The sequence below is a fragment of the Odontomachus brunneus genome, unplaced genomic scaffold (genome assembly GCF_010583005.1).
Source record: "Odontomachus brunneus isolate Ranch 3 - 2012 unplaced genomic scaffold, Obru_v1 Obru_scaffold_071, whole genome shotgun sequence".
NCBI lineage: Eukaryota > Metazoa > Arthropoda > Insecta > Hymenoptera > Formicidae > Odontomachus > Odontomachus brunneus.
In genome coordinates this window covers 865853-884459 of record NW_022639521.1, presented here as the reverse complement: position 1 = coordinate 884459, position 18607 = coordinate 865853, and the positions used below count along the sequence as shown (strand labels likewise).

The 18607-nt window shown below is 33.4% G+C and overlaps 1 protein-coding gene across 1 annotated transcript in view; it reads right to left on the bottom strand.

The window, feature by feature from the left end:
* Nucleotides 1–17051, bottom strand: part of LOC116846856 (zinc finger CCCH domain-containing protein 13-like) — a 38612-nt gene extending 21561 nt beyond the window's left edge. The window contains exons 1-14 of the mRNA XM_032821208.1: nucleotides 16807–17051; nucleotides 14849–14951; nucleotides 12921–13284; nucleotides 10567–10875; nucleotides 10310–10498; nucleotides 10079–10195; nucleotides 9700–9963; nucleotides 8919–9050; nucleotides 8684–8851; nucleotides 8388–8607; nucleotides 7963–8283; nucleotides 5270–5409; nucleotides 5074–5176; nucleotides 4597–4637 (exon numbers count right to left, since the gene is read on the bottom strand). Coding sequence (XP_032677099.1) covers nucleotides 4597–4637; nucleotides 5074–5176; nucleotides 5270–5409; nucleotides 7963–8283; nucleotides 8388–8607; nucleotides 8684–8851; nucleotides 8919–9050; nucleotides 9700–9963; nucleotides 10079–10195; nucleotides 10310–10498; nucleotides 10567–10875; nucleotides 12921–13284; nucleotides 14849–14951; nucleotides 16807–16843 — 2508 coding nt within the window. The 5' untranslated portion in view covers nucleotides 16844–17051. The remainder of the gene's footprint in view (nucleotides 1–4596; nucleotides 4638–5073; nucleotides 5177–5269; nucleotides 5410–7962; nucleotides 8284–8387; nucleotides 8608–8683; nucleotides 8852–8918; nucleotides 9051–9699; nucleotides 9964–10078; nucleotides 10196–10309; nucleotides 10499–10566; nucleotides 10876–12920; nucleotides 13285–14848; nucleotides 14952–16806) is intronic.
* Nucleotides 17052–18607: the final 1556 nt, after the last annotated feature.

The window sequence follows — 18607 nt, the reverse complement described above, 5'->3', positions numbered from 1 at the left end:
TAACGGTTTCTTTAGGTCGATCCGTCGATTTCAAGACTCTCCAGCAGCATTCGCAGCATTCGGCATTTTAATTATAATGTTTTAACGCTCGCGAATATACATATGCGCACGTACTTACATCTAGTAACATAGGGATAAAATGTCTAGTGATGTCTGAAATCAGACAAGTCGGCCTCCCGGTCTATAATAATATACTATTAATGTTCTAAAATAGATCCGGACGTTACAGCACCTTATCAGGTACTAGATTTGTTCAAACAACGATATACTAAGCTAATATAATACTCATCGACAAAACGTATTGTATTGATTGAATGCGCCACCGTTGATATGCATTGTCGATATTAAGATCATCTAATAGAAAGTTACTATTTAGTACGCGTATCAAGTGCACGATGTAAACCAAGCCAATACGCGTATCAAATGATACAAATGACGATATTGGCTTGGTTTACATCGTGCATTTGATACGCGTACTATATAATAACTTTCTATTAAATAATCTTAATATTGACAATGTATATCAACGACGACGCATTCAATCGATAAAATAAGTCTTCTTGATCAATATTATACCAGCTTAATATACCGTTATTTATATATATCGTCGATATTAAGATTATCTAATAGAAAGTTACTATTTAATACGCGTATCAAGTGCACGATGTAAACCAAGCCATAAACGAAACGAATGTTGGAGGGAACCTAACCTAGTTAAAGTCGGTGTTATCGGTAACCGTTATGGCTTCTGCACACAGGATGCGGTAATGCTTGCCGCGCGGCGGAAGTCCGCGCGATAGCCAATCAATATGTTGTTTTTCTGTAAGAGCTAGAAAGTTATTACGGAAAGCAGCATTGATGGGCTGTCGCGCAAACTTCCGCCGCGCGGCAAGTATTACCGCGTCCTATGTGCAGGAGCCATAAGGCTGTAAAGGTTATTCTACAATAGCTGTAAGAATATGGCTGTAAGGCTGTAACGTGAGCTGTCAGCGAATGAAAATAATTCATTTCGGATTTTACAGCCTTACAGCCATGTTCTTACAGCTATTGTAGAATGGCCTTAAGACGCGAAATGAATTATTTTCATTCGCTGACAGCTCACGTTACAGCCTTACAGCCATATTCCTACAGCTATTGTAGACAAGCCTTAAAATCGGACTATGAATACCGGCCATAATGTGGCTGCGTTCGGAAACACACACTGTGTGCACACTACTAGACGGGAGCGTCCCGATCGACCACGGTACGATTGGACACAACCAACCGATGAAAAGAATTATCTAGTGAATTACTAGGTCGAATCAATAATTACAATTTGTGTCCAATCGTATCGTAGTCAATCGGGTCCCACCTCTGCTAGACGATAGCCGTTGGAGTGAACGAAATACAAGAGTGAAATAAAAAGAGAGGGAGAGTACTCGAGTGACGTTCCCGGACGCAGCATGTTTCTAGTAATAGAGTGCATCCGGATGAGGAATCTGGAGGTCGATTGTGTATCTCGAAATGGAGTGAAAATTACAAAAGTGAACAACTTCATTAGGCATTGATCAATGAAGTTACAAATATTTTAGTATATTTGCTCACTTTTGTCATTGGCTGCATTCAGCAGACTCAACAATTGCACAACAGTTGAGTAATTTGTCAATGTAATTGGTCTAGATTTAGGGATCTAATAGCAAGAACCAATAATCGTTGATTGCTCACTGAGCGCTTTTTCTACTGAATGCGCCCATTTTCACTCCGTTTTCAGATACACAATCGAGCCAGAACGCAGCTACAATTGGTCTGAGGGTCGATTGTGTATCTATGGGTGCGTTCCGTTATATGCTCACAATGCCACACTCGCAACGTCACGAGCGTGATCGATGTTCGCTCATTGAGGATAGTATTACATGTAAAGAAAATGTTAGGGTCTCTAGAAATTCTCTGTCCGACAACCAATCGATGTACGACTCTCTACATGTAATACTATCCTCAATGAGTGAACATCGATGTTTTCTAAACATCGATTCTTTTTGCCCATCCCTATTTAAGATGGTTTGAAATAAGATTCGACTATGAATATCGGCCTAAGGCCCAGTTCCACAACCTCCAGTTAACTGGCTATTCCATTGGACTTGACCAATCGCATTTGATATTAAGAAAAGTTAACCAATCACTACTAGGTACTTAACTGGTACTTAAAATTAAATAGATATTGTAAAACTTGTACATAATTGTAAAAATATGGCAGAGATGTTACAGCTGAAAGCTCCAGGCTGCGTTTCGAAATTCACTGCCAATACTGAAAATGTATAGTTCATGTTATACTATAGAATTTCAGTACTGGCAGTGAATTTTGGAACGCAGCCCCAGTATAGAAAAACAAGCACAAAAAGTTGAAAAATTAACTCCAAATGTTTACAAGTACGATTCTAAAGAAAATAAATTACTTATATTGAAAAATGTTGCTAATTTTATTCTAAACACATATTTTATTGGGTTGGCAAATAAGTTCGTTCGGTTTTTTAATCGGAGTAGGTTTACTCGTTCTGCTATCTCTTTTCCACAGCGTTATCGCACAACGCGCTTGCGCAGCTGAAAAGCGACGTTCCACCTAACCTATTTGTAAACATACGCCGGTTAATACCAGAGTATTGTGCGTACTGCACGGTTGCAAATATGGAAGAAAAGAACGTCCATTTTCGCCATATTTTACTTTTTTATTTCAAAAAAGGCAAACGAGCTGCGGAAGCTCATAAAAAGATTTGTAATGTGTATGGGGACGATGCTTTAACAGAACGTGTATGTCAAAAATGGTTTGCCAAATTCCGTTCTGGAGATTTTGATGTTAGTGACGCGTCCCGTTCTGGTCGTCCAGCAGAGATTGATTCAGCTGTAATAAAGAATACCGTCGACAAAAATCCATCGCAAACAGTACGAGAGATTGCTACGACACTTAATATATCCCACACAAGTGTAGAAAACCATTTGCGTCAGTTGGGATACGTTTCTCGCCTCAATGTTTGGGTGCCGCACGAATTGACCGAGGCCAACTTAACCGCTCGCATTTCCATCTGCGACGCGCTGCTGAAACGCCAAGAAAACGATCCATTTTTGAAGCGGTTGGTTACGGGAGATGAAAAGTGGATCGTCTACGATAACGTAGTACGTAAAAGATCATGGGGAAGCAGCAGTGAACCACCACAAACAACCTCGAAGGCAGGATTGCACCCGAAGAAAATTATGCTCTCAGTGTGGTGGGATTATAAAGGTATCATTTATTATGAGCTCTTACCATCAGGCAGGACGATCGATTCAACTGTATATTGCTCCCAATTAACGAAATTGAATCAAGCAATACGTTCAAAACGTCCAGAATTGGCAAATCGAAAAGGAGTCGTCTTCCACCACGACAATGCCAGACCCCATACTTCATTAACTACTCGGAACAAATTGTTAAGGCTTGGCTGGGATGTTTTACCTCACCCTCCTTATTCACCGGACCTGGCACCCTCTGATTATCATTTGTTCCGGTCGCTGCAAAATTCTCTGAACGGGAAAAACTTTGCTAATAATGAAGCTGTTAAAACGCAACTGGATCAGTTTTTTGCCGGTAAACCTCAGACGTTTTATGAATGTGGGATTATGAAATTGGTAAAAAGATGGCAAGAAGTCAGAAAAGAATGGTCAATACATTATTGATTAGTATATATTTTGTATATTAAATAAATTGTATTTTATACCAATCAAAAAAACCGAACGAACTTATTTGCCAACCCAATACATTAAATGTGACCGATTGATTTCACGTTCTTTTTTAGTAAACAACGCATATAAAATTATTTAAGGATCAAAGACATGTTTATTATTCGTTGTGTCCAGAATGTAACCGCAATTATAAAATATAAACACAAACATATTTTATATATCTATATGTATGTATGTATGTATATATAGAGAAGAATAAGGAAAACGATTATCGAAATATATTCTCTTCTACCTAGGATATTTCAAAAATATTTTTATTAAACAAATACAAATTGCTCTTTAATCATATACTTAGGATTGCACAATTTACAAAGCAGTTCACAACGATAGGTTCCGTGTCTTTTACTTTACCATTATCACAGTTGAACTCGAGATGATATAATGTAACAGATCTCATTATTCCTGGAATATATTTGAGAAAAAAAAGGAAAAATTGCATAGATATACATGTTAATATCCTTTTTAATATCGTGACGCTCTCCTATTCGGATTACAAAATTGCAAACTTATTTTACGTAATGGAAGAAAAGGCATTCCTGCAGAGTGCTATTAATAATTAAAATTTTGTGTCAATTTATGAGTATGTGTAATTTACGGGTAATTTTTGATTCGAGGAAGATTGACGCTAACAGCGTCGACACGCACGTGCACGGGTCGATATTATTCCGACACAACACGGATTATACAAAGATCACCCTTACAATGTTATAACGTGAAATACGACCTATTCTAATCTTCAACAAACTAACTTCCAGTTGAGAATAGTGTACATCACTATCCGTTCTCGCTGCTGGTAGCTTGTCTTCCGATTTCAGCTGTTTTCACTCGCGCGGCTCATATGATTTATACTTGCCATTCTTGCGATGATCTTCGCATCGCTTCATAAGCTAATTAAAAAAAAAAAAAAAAAAAAAACAAATAATTAGAGATTATCATCTAACTCAGAGCTCGGAATTAGTTGCCCATTTCGACCGATTCTCGGGAGTTACGCCTTCTATCTTCCCCTTGCTGCGAGTGGGTCTCGCAAATGACGGTCGCGTCTCCAAGCTTGAAGCCGCGACTGGCCGCGACCGTTACTTACATGACCCGCTCGTGGCAAGGGGAAGATAGAAGGCGTAGCTTCCGAGAATCGGCCGAAACGGGCAACTAATTCCGAGCTCTGATCTAATTGATTAATTGGTCTCGTTCGTTGATACACTTATGTTATAAAGTCTAGCTATTTCTTCATTTTTGCGTAAAAAAACGATGTCCTATGTGCATTTTTGTATTCGTTAATCGATCGTACATGTGAATTGCTATTTAATAACGCTGTGAAGTACTCACCCTTAATGCACAAAGAGATTTCATCGCATATCTTGTCACTGTCCATGTGGTCCCTTAGCATGTTTATTATACTCGGCCCATAAACCGTCACCATCCTCTTACACTACACAGATTTAAATCAAAACAGTTTTCAACTCAAAACAGTTCTTGTGAGATTACGGCTTTTTGTAAAAATAGCGAAATAATAATCCATTACCGTTTGGTACTTGTATGGCAACAGATGTTTGCACACATTGAGAACAGTATCTTCGATTTTAGCGTCGACTCTCGGATCGCCTAAATCATCATCAATCTGCGATATGATTGCTCGGCACAGAGCACATTCCATTATAGACTCTATAATGGAAACGGTAAAATAAGTTAGACACGTGTCTTTATATACATGATATTTGCCGTAACGACATCTACTATACCTTCAGTTACAATAACACTGATCAACAAGATTTTGCCACAAAAGGAATGATAGGTGATTTTAATAGGATTTTAGATTACAAATCTAAAACCCAAAATGTTCCATCATGTCACATATTTTGGAAAAACGTGGTCAAAATGTTAAAAAAAACCCTGTTTTTGGTGCTTTTTGAACTTCTGTCACAAAGAAACGGGACGTGATAAAATACTTTACGTGGGCTCAAATTAAAACGTAAACCTTAAACTTTAAAGTTATGAAGCCAAAAACCACGTAACTATATTGTGCAGTAGTGTAGCACAAATTTTTCAACTGGGCGCGCGCCAGTTCCGTTTTAGCATTTAACAGTGAACTTGATTACAACGGAGGGCTTAAAGTAAACCGACGTAAAATAGATTGAAATAATGAGGTTTAAAAAAGTTACCATAAATTATCGATAAGTTTCCATAAATTTTTAATTGTTCGCTACTAACTTAACTTTTTGTTAATCCACCATTGTCTATTTTGAATATGGATACTAAATTCGAAATCAGCGATCCCGGAAACCCCCAAAAGAACAGTTTCGTTAGCACTTTGACCACTTCTGGTACTGTCATCCGCAAAATTCTGGTCTTGTCATACGCAAAATTGGGGAGCACCCCAATCAAAAAACTTGTGCTACGCTACTATACAATATTATCACATGGCTTTTGGCATCATAACTTTAAAGTTTAAAGTATAAGCTTCAAGTTGAGCCCATGTAAAGTATTCTAAAACGTCTTGTTTCTTTGTGGCAGAGGTTCAAAAAGTGATAAAAACAGGTTTTTTTACACTTTAACCACGTTTTTCTAAAAAATGTGATGTGATGGAACATTTTGGATTTCAGATTCGTAATCTATGGGAAAAATCCTATCGAAATCACCTATCACATCTTTTATAACATAGAAGAAGTCGAATTTTGTCGACCAGTGTAATTAGACAAGAAAAAATTCTAAATGTAATTAGTTTTTAAACGGCAATAAAACGCAACAAACAAACATTTCAGAAACATTTTTTTTCGTAACATTTTTTGTAAAATTTCGTAAAAATATCAAGGTCACCTTTATTTTTTGGAATGAAATTATCTTTTTTTATGCAGTGTTGTAAGGAAAATCAAAACAAATTCAGTAGTAACTCATAATGTTATCTTTATTACTATTTTAAAAAGTTTATTTATAAAATAATAATGAAAAATTTTAATAACATAACATAAGCTTGCAGAAACATAAATCAAAATACCCTAATTGATGCAATATATAAAACTTTATTACAAAAGGCGGAGCTTTGCATTGCAGAAAATGGATTATATTTCGAACATGTCCTGTAAGCATAACACCTAACACTGTTCATTACACATTGTATTTTAAACATTATCTTATATTTTGTCTGTATTTTCACTATTGGATGTTAGTAAAAGTAATACTAGAATTTACTACTGAATTTATGTTTTGATCCTTCTTACGATATTATGGATAAAAAAGATATAGTTTTCTTTAAAAAAGTAAAAATAAACTTGATCTTTTTACGAAAAAAGAAAAAACGTTTTCGAGATTTTTATCATTGTGTCTTATTGTCGTTTAAAAACTGATTAATTATATCTAAGATTTTTCTCTGCACGATCATTGTAATTAATGAAAAGAAATAGTGGATACCATTACGTTGAATATACTGTATAATATTGACTAATTTATTAATTCATATGTTCACTACATCACAACGACTGGAAAATCGTCCGCTACAGACCACTTTGTATCTTTCTATGCAATAGTGTAAAATAAACTTAGATTATGTAGACATAGATAAAAAAATTTTCACTATCATATATATGTGACGTCAATCTCTCGTGAGAGATCCATTGCACACGCATGATATTAGTAGCGCGAGCAAACATTAATTATATATTAATTATATATTGTAGTATTATTGTTTTATATTATAATTATATACTATATAATACTGATATATTATATAATATTAATAATTATTATATATTATAATTATTATATATTATTATAATAATAATAATTATATATTAATTATTAATATATAATATATACTAATATCATATATTATTTATAATATTAATTATATATCAGGACGTCTCGTACATACAGAACGCAATTTGTACATCCGCTCATGTGCATGTAAAATTCATCAAACTGAGCACAAAAGTCTTCAACCATTTTGCAAACGTAAATTTTAAATTATTAATTAAAGAAGATTGACGAATGATCACGCACGGTCGTTTGCTAATCTTCTTTAATTAATAACAAGATTTTGCGTAGTCGTTTACGAAATTATAAAAAACTTTCTTGTTTAATTTGATCTAATCTACAACTACATGATGGATATCGTAGTAATTGTCAAACACTCTGTATGTATTGCATTAATTATGTAAATATTAAAATAACAGTGATCATATATTAATTATATTATCGGGTTATTTTTCAAAGTCAATCTACCTTTAATGTGCGGCAGGCTGCTCTGGCAAAGACCAATCATGACACAGACCTCTTTAGGACTGACATCCTCTGAGAGGATAGTTATCACGATGTCAGCGTATTTATCCACAAACTGGTTGCACTCCGTGGAAAGTTTCTTTGGTAAATGATTGCATATACCATGAACCATCTCCTCGATCTTCTGTCGCGACTTTTCTTTACCAATCACTTTGTCGATATATTGCATCGCATATTCACAAACTATGCATATTCCGTTATCCATTAGATTGTTATTTGCAAATTCTATAGGGGTTAATGGATACTCTGGTATTTCATTAGTTACTGAAATATATAAAAGAAAATAAAATCATTTCTTGCAGATATCTTTGTAGTTGATTTATATGTAATGCGCTTCACCACGTGTCGCTTGTATGAAAACAACTTACGTATCTCTCCATCCTTTTCATCAAGAGAAACCGGCTTTGGACCAAGGTTTTTGTTAGCATCACACAATTTGAGGTAGACGCATACTTCTTGGGGACTCAAATCTGCAAGTAGCATTTCTATGAGCTCTTTGCTGTATGCTTTCACGAAATCAGCGCATTGATCAGTCAGACTATTTGGTAAGTGCTTGCATAATTTATTCAATTCAGCTTGAATGGTAGCCTGTAACATAAATATGAACGAACGGATTGTACAAGTGTGTACTTGAATTGTCACAACATGATTAATAGCGAACTACCTCAGTTTTGTTGTTCTCAATAGCATTGTAAATTTGTGTCACTGCCAGCAGACAAAGCGGACAATTTGGCTTATCCCGCTTCTCTTCTTCGATAATGAATCCCTTGGGAATTTGCTGCCACATTTGCAATAATTCCTTCGACGGGCAAACATGTATCATTGGGCATACCTTGAATAATCAAATAGTTAAGACATGCTTCACTAACTTTACGTTCAAATGTGAAAAATACACTCACCTGTGCGGGATCGATTTCTTGAACGAGTATAGCCATGACTGCGTCTCCGTAAGTATCTATAAATTCTTGACACTGGTTTTGAATGCTAGGTAACTTTTTACACATCTTTCCAAGGACTTGTTTTACCTTCTCCTGAAAATTTAATATACAGAGTGACGCAATTCGAATGTTCGCTTGTAGAACCAAATGAAAAGTCCTATGTCATTATGCAAACAACTATGTGATTTTTTGAGATATTAGTTGCATAAACTTGGTAAATAAATATGCGTGATACAGTGGAACAAGCTATTTAGGTTTGTCTTATGGAATCAAATAGGGTCTCATGTTAAATCAAAAGTCTTGGCAACAGTGAACTGTGCATAATGTTGGATGATATTATATGTCCCCACTTTTCATTACGTCACTGCCCGCCATTGTCAAGAGATTGTCGATTGATTCAGACATATTAGAGACTCCATTTTAGACGAACTTAAAAAAGTTATTTTACAATATCATATGCACTTATTTATCCTCCCTCTCTCAAATTTTTTATAATTAATATATCAAATATTCACGTGGTTGTTTACAAAATGGTACAGTACTTCTTTTCTCTTAGTTTAATAAGTTTTAATAAGCTCTATCCGTACATGTGCGGACACATACGAATTGCGCCAGATATCTTATATATGATATACTTAAAATTTAAATTAATATTTCTTTTAGAATTATTTATTGTAAATTTATATTTTTAATTTAGTTTTATTAATTTTATTTAATGTACTATTTTTATTTGTTATGTTACCTCGGTGGTAGGGTTTGAAACAGCATCTTGTATATAATGTAACAAATATTCACACAGTGCACATGCTTCTTTTCCTTCAACACCTTCAACTTGCATCGGAGAAAATGGTACTAATCTCTCAAGTGGCAATTGCATCTCTTCAGCTTCCGATTTCGGACGCTCCTTACCGATAGTGACTTCAACTTGCTTTTCATGTTGGTTTTCATTCATTATGCTTAATCCTAATTGTGCTGATTTTTCTGAAACCAAAGGCCAAACTGGTCCCTGCAATCACAATATATAACATACAAAATTTACTCAATTTAACACTATTATCCATAAAAGATATTATTATATACGCACAATACAATTTATAAAATTTAATAAAATATATCCTCACCTGCATATTGCCTGGAGAAGGACAAACTCCGGTCATTTGACAGATAACATTGCTATTTAATTCTTCAGTAAGATATTCATAAATTTGCGGGTAATATTCTTCGACTATGCCAATACACTAGAAAAGTAATTTTTATTATTACTATGTATGTAAGTAGAATATATATATAAATTATTTTTATTATTACTATGTAAGTAGAATATATATATAACTCTTATTGAATTCACAAACCTCATCTTTGAAAGATCTTGTCTGCTTGCAAAGACCGATAAGAATATGCTTAAATTCAATTTCTGTCGTATTTGCAACCAAAAGATCCCTCAAGTGTCCCACTAGTTGTTCACATAGCTTGCACGGTAGATCATCGTCAACTTCCACCATGCCCACACTCGACAAGGGTGTTATCTCTACTTTTGGGACCTAATAATAGTATATGATTTAGTATTTTAACATAATTTTTAGCGGCTTAATCGAATTAAAATACCTACTGTATCGGTATCATCCTCGTGTTTATGAAATTTGTTGCTGCATTGTCCCGACAAATGACATATATTATCTGCATTGAAGTTTTTCTGTATATGTTCGTAAATTCCGTTAAAATTAGACATAATAATATCAGAACAGGCGTCCGAAAAAGAATCAAATTCGCCGCATATGTATAACATCCGCAAAAGCATTGTATCGCGCGGTGTATGCTGCACTTTATCTTCCATATGTTTCGCTATTGTATAACATTTAGAACATTCATCAGGTTCAAGTTCGTCATCCTTCAATAAAAACGACTTTGTTCCATCCTTCTAAAAATGAAACAATATTTAATCAACAGTCACACAATTACCAATTAAATAAACAAAGATAACCTTTAATACAATACGCATATGTTATTGCAATATTAAGGCTTCTGATTAAAAAAAAAAACTTTATTGTAATACATATATTGTAAAAATAAATTAAGTTTGACATAAATTAAATTTGACATATTGCTCATTTGCTGCAATACGATTTTTAAAAAACTGTTATCAATTTAAAAATTAAAAATTAAAAATTAAAAATTTAAATGGAAATTGTTCTTTTTATAGTAATTACTAAAAAATGCTAAAATTTTGATTTATGTCATTGTTGTAGCAAATAAGCGATATTATCTTTAACAAATCATATATATATACACACACATATATAAAATTCAATACAACTATGATATAAGAGATCAAAAGCCTTCTATGAAATATGACACACATATAGGACATGTATGTAAATAACGCCGAGCGAATGTTTATTACAAGATAAATTTCAATAATCTAATCTCGCTAATTCTTTAAAAATATTTAACGAATACATATTCATACGCGTGTCAATAGATCATGCAATGGCGATTGACACAATTCGCTTATTTTGAGGAATAATATTTTGAGTAGCCTTTGTCTGATAGGATAAGGAAAAGAGAGATTTTTTCAAAAATAAATTTAAATAAAAATCAGTAGGTCTTTTTTTTTAGATTATAGAGAAATGTATTACTAGTAATTACTAAAGAAACTATAGTGATTAATTATTTCTCATTAATTAATTATTTTCAGTAATTCACTCTTTATTGTATAGTGTTAGCTATATAGAACACTTATCATCCAAGTTTTTTTTCAGTAAATCAAATTTTTTATGTATTTTATTCTTTTAGCATGTATTACTGAATTGCTAAAAGATTTCTCTAACCAATAAACTAACTTTTAGAACCATATTTTAAATAAATAATTTGTTACAAATAAATATATATTAAAAGTGTCGTTTTTAGTGAATAAATTTGTTTGCATAAAATTTTTCTGAATAATCTATATTTCAAAATCACTATCTAAGGGTTTTTGAGGTCGCTGATTATGAATCCGATGTCAAAAATACAAAATTCAAAATGACGGATCCAATATGACGGCCAAATTTTCAAAATTGACCGGATTCGCTTGAAACTTGTTTTTGAGATCGTTGATTATGAATTCAATATCAAAAATACAATATGGTGGATACAATATGGCGGAAAAAATTATCAAAATCGACCGGTTTCGCTTGAAATTTGTTATTCGGGGGTTTTTGTGGTCGCTGATTACGAATCCGATATCAAAAATATAAAATTCAAAATGGTGAATACAATATGCCGGGTAAAGTTCGAATTTTCAAGCGAATCTTGAAACTCGCTTCAAATAAGACTCAAATTTTAATTTAGAGTTAGACGTGAGTTTTCAGATGAATCACGATTGCAAATATAATATCACATGTATTATATGATTCAAATAAAAAGCTCTTATCTAACTCTAAATTTAGATATGAGCCTCACATAAGACAAGTTTGAAGTAACTTAATTACTGAATTATTATGGAATTATGCTCATAATATTCTCTTATATCGTTCAAACAACATTGTAATGGCATATTTATTGACAAATAATATAAACAACACAACAACAATCGAAGTGCCACTGGTATTGTTATAATATATATCAGCGAATCATTAACGACATGATTGCTTTCAGATTTTTAACTAAACATTGTAACGCGAACTAGAACAAATATTAAGTTAGTTTGAAAAATACAAGATATGAAATAATTCATATTAATCATAAGAAAATTGATGTTTATCTATCTCATTATCAAAAGAATAATTTACACCAGTACTTTATCAGAAAAACCTAATAATACGCCAGTGATTATCACTGTTACCATTATGACTGAATTATTCTGTAACATCAATAACCCTGTAATCTAAATACTTAAAATCGTTTGTCACTAGTAATAAAACTAGAGTAAGCAATAGTAATTTCTTACTGACCAGTAATATTTTTCTATATGTCAACCCTTACCTTTGATATCACTGCTTGATGTTCCGCAAGCAATTTGTCAATATGAGCGTTATTGCAAAGTCCCGCGACGGAACAAACTACAGATGGATTCATTTGAGACGCCAGTGTCTCCACAAGTTCAGGAACGAATTGATCCACGATATTGATGCACTCATTGACAATTGGTTTGATAATAATAAGTTTGCAACTGCCTTCGAAAACATCCTTCAAGTCTTGTTGAGTCTGGTTACTCTCCAACTGATCGCGCGCTTGTTGCACCATATTCTTACAAATATCGCACACGTTGTCGGTATCCTCCGGGACTTCCATCTTTTCCCAATATCTTTCGATACAATGCTTGACAGCATTGCATCCTTTGGCCGTCCTATTAGACATTTATGGTCAGCAATATGTTAATAACACGATAACAATTTTATCGCAACTAGTACGATATGGCGCACATAAATTTCGCAGAGAGAAACTTACATTTCAGTATTCCTATCATGTTATATAAATATACATTTTTTTTTTAATTTATAAGTTTAACTCAATGTTTTTAACCTTACTGGCATTGAATGTCTATTCCAATTCTTTATTCTCTTTCTTTCAATACAACTTTCGTACATATCTTGATCCTCTTTTGCCTCATGAATGTGAACAATCATTTTTGCTAAGCCACTAAATATGATTCCATTGTCTACATTTGATAACTATATCATAATTTTGAAAAAATGGGATAAAATGGGGTAAATACAATGACTTTTATAAATTTTATGAGCGAATATTTTTTTAACTTTATTAATATCATGCGAAAGTATAAATTTTAAGTTTTAAAATATATTTTTCTCCGTTTCAATATAATTTTTCCCTTGTGAGTGTCCCTTGTAAGATGCCGGAAACTCATCGTAAAAGTTAATACTATATCGATTACAAATGCTTTCTCTATTATCTACATAATATAATCGAAAAATACTAAATAAAAGAGTAATAACTTCAGCAATTATTGAAGGGGAGATCGGGGCTAGATTCTCTATATTTTAGAATTTTGAAGTTATTACTTCTCAGGCAATTAATTGTTGTGGCTGACTGTATAAACATGATAGAGGCAACCTTCTTCTATATATGTAATGTCCGCTACGATCTTATTAACCGTATACTTTGTTTTGCAACAATCTAAACACGAACATGAGCCATCTTGCCCTGGTATCGAGTTCAATTGCTCAATAGCGCAAGGTAAAGCCACGTAATAAAATACGTATCTTGATTAATAGTTCTACAATCTCCGCGAGAAGTCTCTACAGCCGTTCCGCCAGTCCTCAATTATGGGTCAACTTTATTTCGTCCGCCTATATGCTTTATTTCAATCATTTTAAGTTTGAAAATTGTATTTATTGTCAGAAACAGTATATCATATATTTGTAAGAAATTTTATTCTAGCTGGTAACTCATACTGATTAATTTTATTCAGTCATAATGAAAAATATTTATAGACAATTTTGAGAGACTCGAAAATTTACTTTGCTATTATGAAATCAGTTTTTTTTTCCTATTTCTTAATTGTAATATTATTCTGATTTTAATGAAACTCAGAGAAAAGTATGTTTTAAAAATACCATTTCGCGATTTTGTGTATCCATTATTTTTCTCAAGATAAATACTAAAAAAAGCATATGAGCAACATATCTCTAAGGCCATATAGCTCCGGTCTTCCTTACGTATTTGCATACAAGGTATCTGAGATATGTCGGGATAGGCTAGATATTTCTAAATTATGCTATTTTTGAGAAAAATGTTTTAGACAAAAGTTACGAGGTATAAAATGATGTACTTAGCGGTGTTAACAGTTTCATCTTGAGATGTGTCACCAAGGTATTCGGAGTCGTGGTTAGGGGGCAAATGACTACTCGCAATCATGAAGTAAACTAACGTTGGTCATGATGTAAACTTACTTTAGGTTCTCACACCAATAACTCGGACCCCACGTACATTCTTCTGTGCCCAAAAGAGGACGATTATCTGGTACTGCTGTTATTATTACGTTAGCTGTAGATACTAAAAAATAAACAAAATTTATTAACATAATGCTTGGCTGCACATGGGTATGTTATAAAGACTAAAAGTTGTAAAACAAAGTATGCTTGATCATTATCACAAGCCTTTTATTACAATTGGTAATTTATAATGCAATAAACATGTTCCATGTTATGGTAATTTAATGTAACATTTAATTCGCATTATTTAAATTACTAAGATAAACTCCTGTTCTTCTTCCATATGATGCCCTCTTTTACATTGCTAGCTATGTATGCTAAACTCATTTTGTTTTGTGGCACACTATATTTTATCATTTCTTGATAATAATAATTTATAAAGTCTTGCAATAAAAACGCAACTTAGTTTTACAATAATCCTCTATATATAGTAAGTATCTCTATATATGCTGTTCTTCAAAGTTGCATTTCTTCTAAATTATTTTCTATTTTCTAATCTTTCTATTTTTTCTCTCTTTTACCAAGCATCAAATATATACCCGTTTTATTTAAAGTGGAATTCAAATATATTATAGACAAATATCATAGGCAGTATAACTCAATGCAGCTATAAAGAACTTATTTAAAGATAAGTCTGGATAAATGGCTAAACTTTAAGAATGTATTTAAGATAAGAGTGAAAAAACAATATTATGCAGAAATGGAAAAAAGGAAAGCTTTTTCTTAATTTTTATTATCTTGTAAATTCAACAGGAAATCACTGATGACTCAAACTACACAGAACATGTTAAGTACAAATCCTAGTAGAATGGCTCATTGGTGTTACGTCGGTCCAATATTGGTTATATTGGCATACATTGGGCTAATATAGCCAATATATAGATAATATTGATTATAAATAAAAGTGAATAAATTGTCAATATTGTACATCATTGCACTAATATTAGCATACATTGGGTCAATATAACCCAATATGTAACTAATATTGATAACAAATGAATGGCTAATATTCAAAATTTTATATTGGTTATAAAATGCAAGCCTACTTTACAATATACTGGGCCAATATTTGGTATATTGGAACATGATTTGTAACAAATATCGCCTCAATGAACTGGAACTTGAGAAAGCTACTAGGAAAAGTATCACACGTCTCTTTGAAATTCACCGATTTCTGGTATTCTTGTTTATTTATATTCATGGAAATATAATAAGAGCAACTCGGCAATGAGATTTGCTGAAACGAAAACATTTTTCGCGAAAACATAATTATCGTACAATTGATAAGTACGTGCAGCGTTATCGATGATGTTATTAACACATTTCCGACACACACAATGGTATTCAACCTAAATTGACAAATTACATGCGCGAATCGACTGAGTCATCTTACTCGTCCTAGGAACTAGAGTTCTTTCGCAATGAGTAATGGAAACGTGATTAGCCGGCGACGCAAAAGAGACGGACGACGTATAATAGCGCGACGGAAGAGAAGCAGGAGGAGTGAGTGAGTGAACGAGTGAGCGGACAAAAGAGATGGAAAAACACGAGCTGGGATTATACAGTACGTAGCTAGGGATTGGGAGGAGGAGGGAAAGGAGGAAGATCGATGAAATCCGAGGTCACTATACATATAAATGTTACCGCTTACTTCAGCTCAAACAATAACGTGTTTACAAAACAAAAATAAAAAGGATAAGAGAACGCGCACACGGCTGCCAAATGAAAATATTTCAGGAAGTGCGCATTAATTTAAAAAAAATGTTTGAGAACAGAGATAAGAGGGAACTTCGTCAGCGCGACATACGGGATACGCGCAAGTTGTAATGTCGACCGCAGACAAGAGACCGCAGTCGAACAAAGAATATACGCGCGATGATTATCGATGTATCAGCTGTGTGTCACGAGCAACTCACCAGCTAGAAGCGCGCTGAGCGCGAGCAGGAACTTCATGTTCTTGCGACTGCCTGCGGCTTTTCACTGCTGAGTCCAACTCGACGGAGCGACGACACGCGACGGTGCGCGCTAAAGGATTTTTCCGCGCTTATGTTAGTGGAACAGCGGCAATTGAAAGCACAACCGACACTCTACCGACCTGACCGACACTAATGCCGAGCGATGACTTGTCGACGACAAACGTCGTTCGCGCACCAGAATCATGCCGTTGCTATATGCGCCCCAAATTTCGCGCATGCGCATACCACGCTGTTTCACTGACGTATCTAGACAGTGTGAAAACACGCTGCACGTAAAATTGGAGTGACCGAATCACGTACTCAGATATGTCACGGTAATTTTACGGTTTGTTTATTGATTATTGGAGCAAAAGGTTTTCTGTATTCTGTAATTTAAAGTATCTTGCAAATCTGCATGAGCAATCGCGAGTGTCATTGTTCATTGAGTGTAATTAACTAAAATCATTCTATTGTGATCTTTTATATTTCGGTCCCAGAACATTTTTTTAATAAATTTAGGTCACAATTTTGCATCACCGACAACATTTTGAACTGCAAGCTAAGGATTATTATTAATTTGCTCCACTGAGTATGCCATTTTTATTAAGTTTAAAAGTTATAATGTGCGCAGATAGCACAGAAAATTAAAAAAGAATTCAGTCGTATGTCATCAATTTTAAATTCATTTTTAAATGCAAAAAGAATTTTTTTCTGAACTGAACTCTGAAGAATTATTTTTGCATCTGTATGAAAATGAACTCAGAATTGGTGACATACGACTAAATTACGACTAAATTACGACTAAAATACGACTAAATTCTTTTTGAACTTTCTTCTCTGTGCTATCTGGGTGGTGATAATATAATCTCACACAGCAGAAATGTCCCGAATCATCACAAAGATATTATAAAGATGTCTCAAGTCTATTTGAGATGTCTATTTGTAGGATATCTTTATGATATATTCGGGACATTTCTGCTGTGTGAGATTCAACTGAAATTAGACACATTGACACAAAGTTTGAAAGTTTTATGATGAAAGTTATTAAGTTTTGAAAGTTATTAGTTTACTAAGTTTCATAATGAAAGTTATCACTTTCTTACTCTTACTCTACCGACATCATAAAACATTAAAATAAAAAAGACAAGAAAACAAAAAATAAGCGACAATTTTCGCTTTCAGAAATCAATTCTACGCATTAAAATATACAAATTTATAAAGTTTGAAAAAATCCAAGAGAGAAAGAGAGAGAGAGAGAGAGAGAGAAAAGAGCGTTATACTGCATATTTACCATCACTTTTTATTTCAATGCATTTTGCAAGAATTTTGGATATACGTACGATCAAGATCAAGAATATTATTGATATTAATTTAATCACAAGGCAATTTTTAATTATCCAAAAAAATCTTGAGTTAATATTCAGGTTTAAGGTTTATTAAAAGTACTGAAAAGTATAACATTTTAAAAAAAGTCATGATAATTGCTACCATCTTCAGCAACATGATTAAAAGCTTTTTAAGTTTAATGTTAGTGTAATATTTTTGTGTTATATGGATTTGCCGAAGTTATAAGTTGAAGAACGAAGACATGTCATTAGTCGTTGCCCTGATAACTCGGCAGTATATGCGATAGTGTGTACACGCATATACCAATAGACGCAGTAAAATGCGCGCACTCATATTAATGGTTATATTTATATGATTTTAACTCTAGAACCTTTCTGCTGAGTTATTTTTTACCCATTTCTAAATTATTTTATTC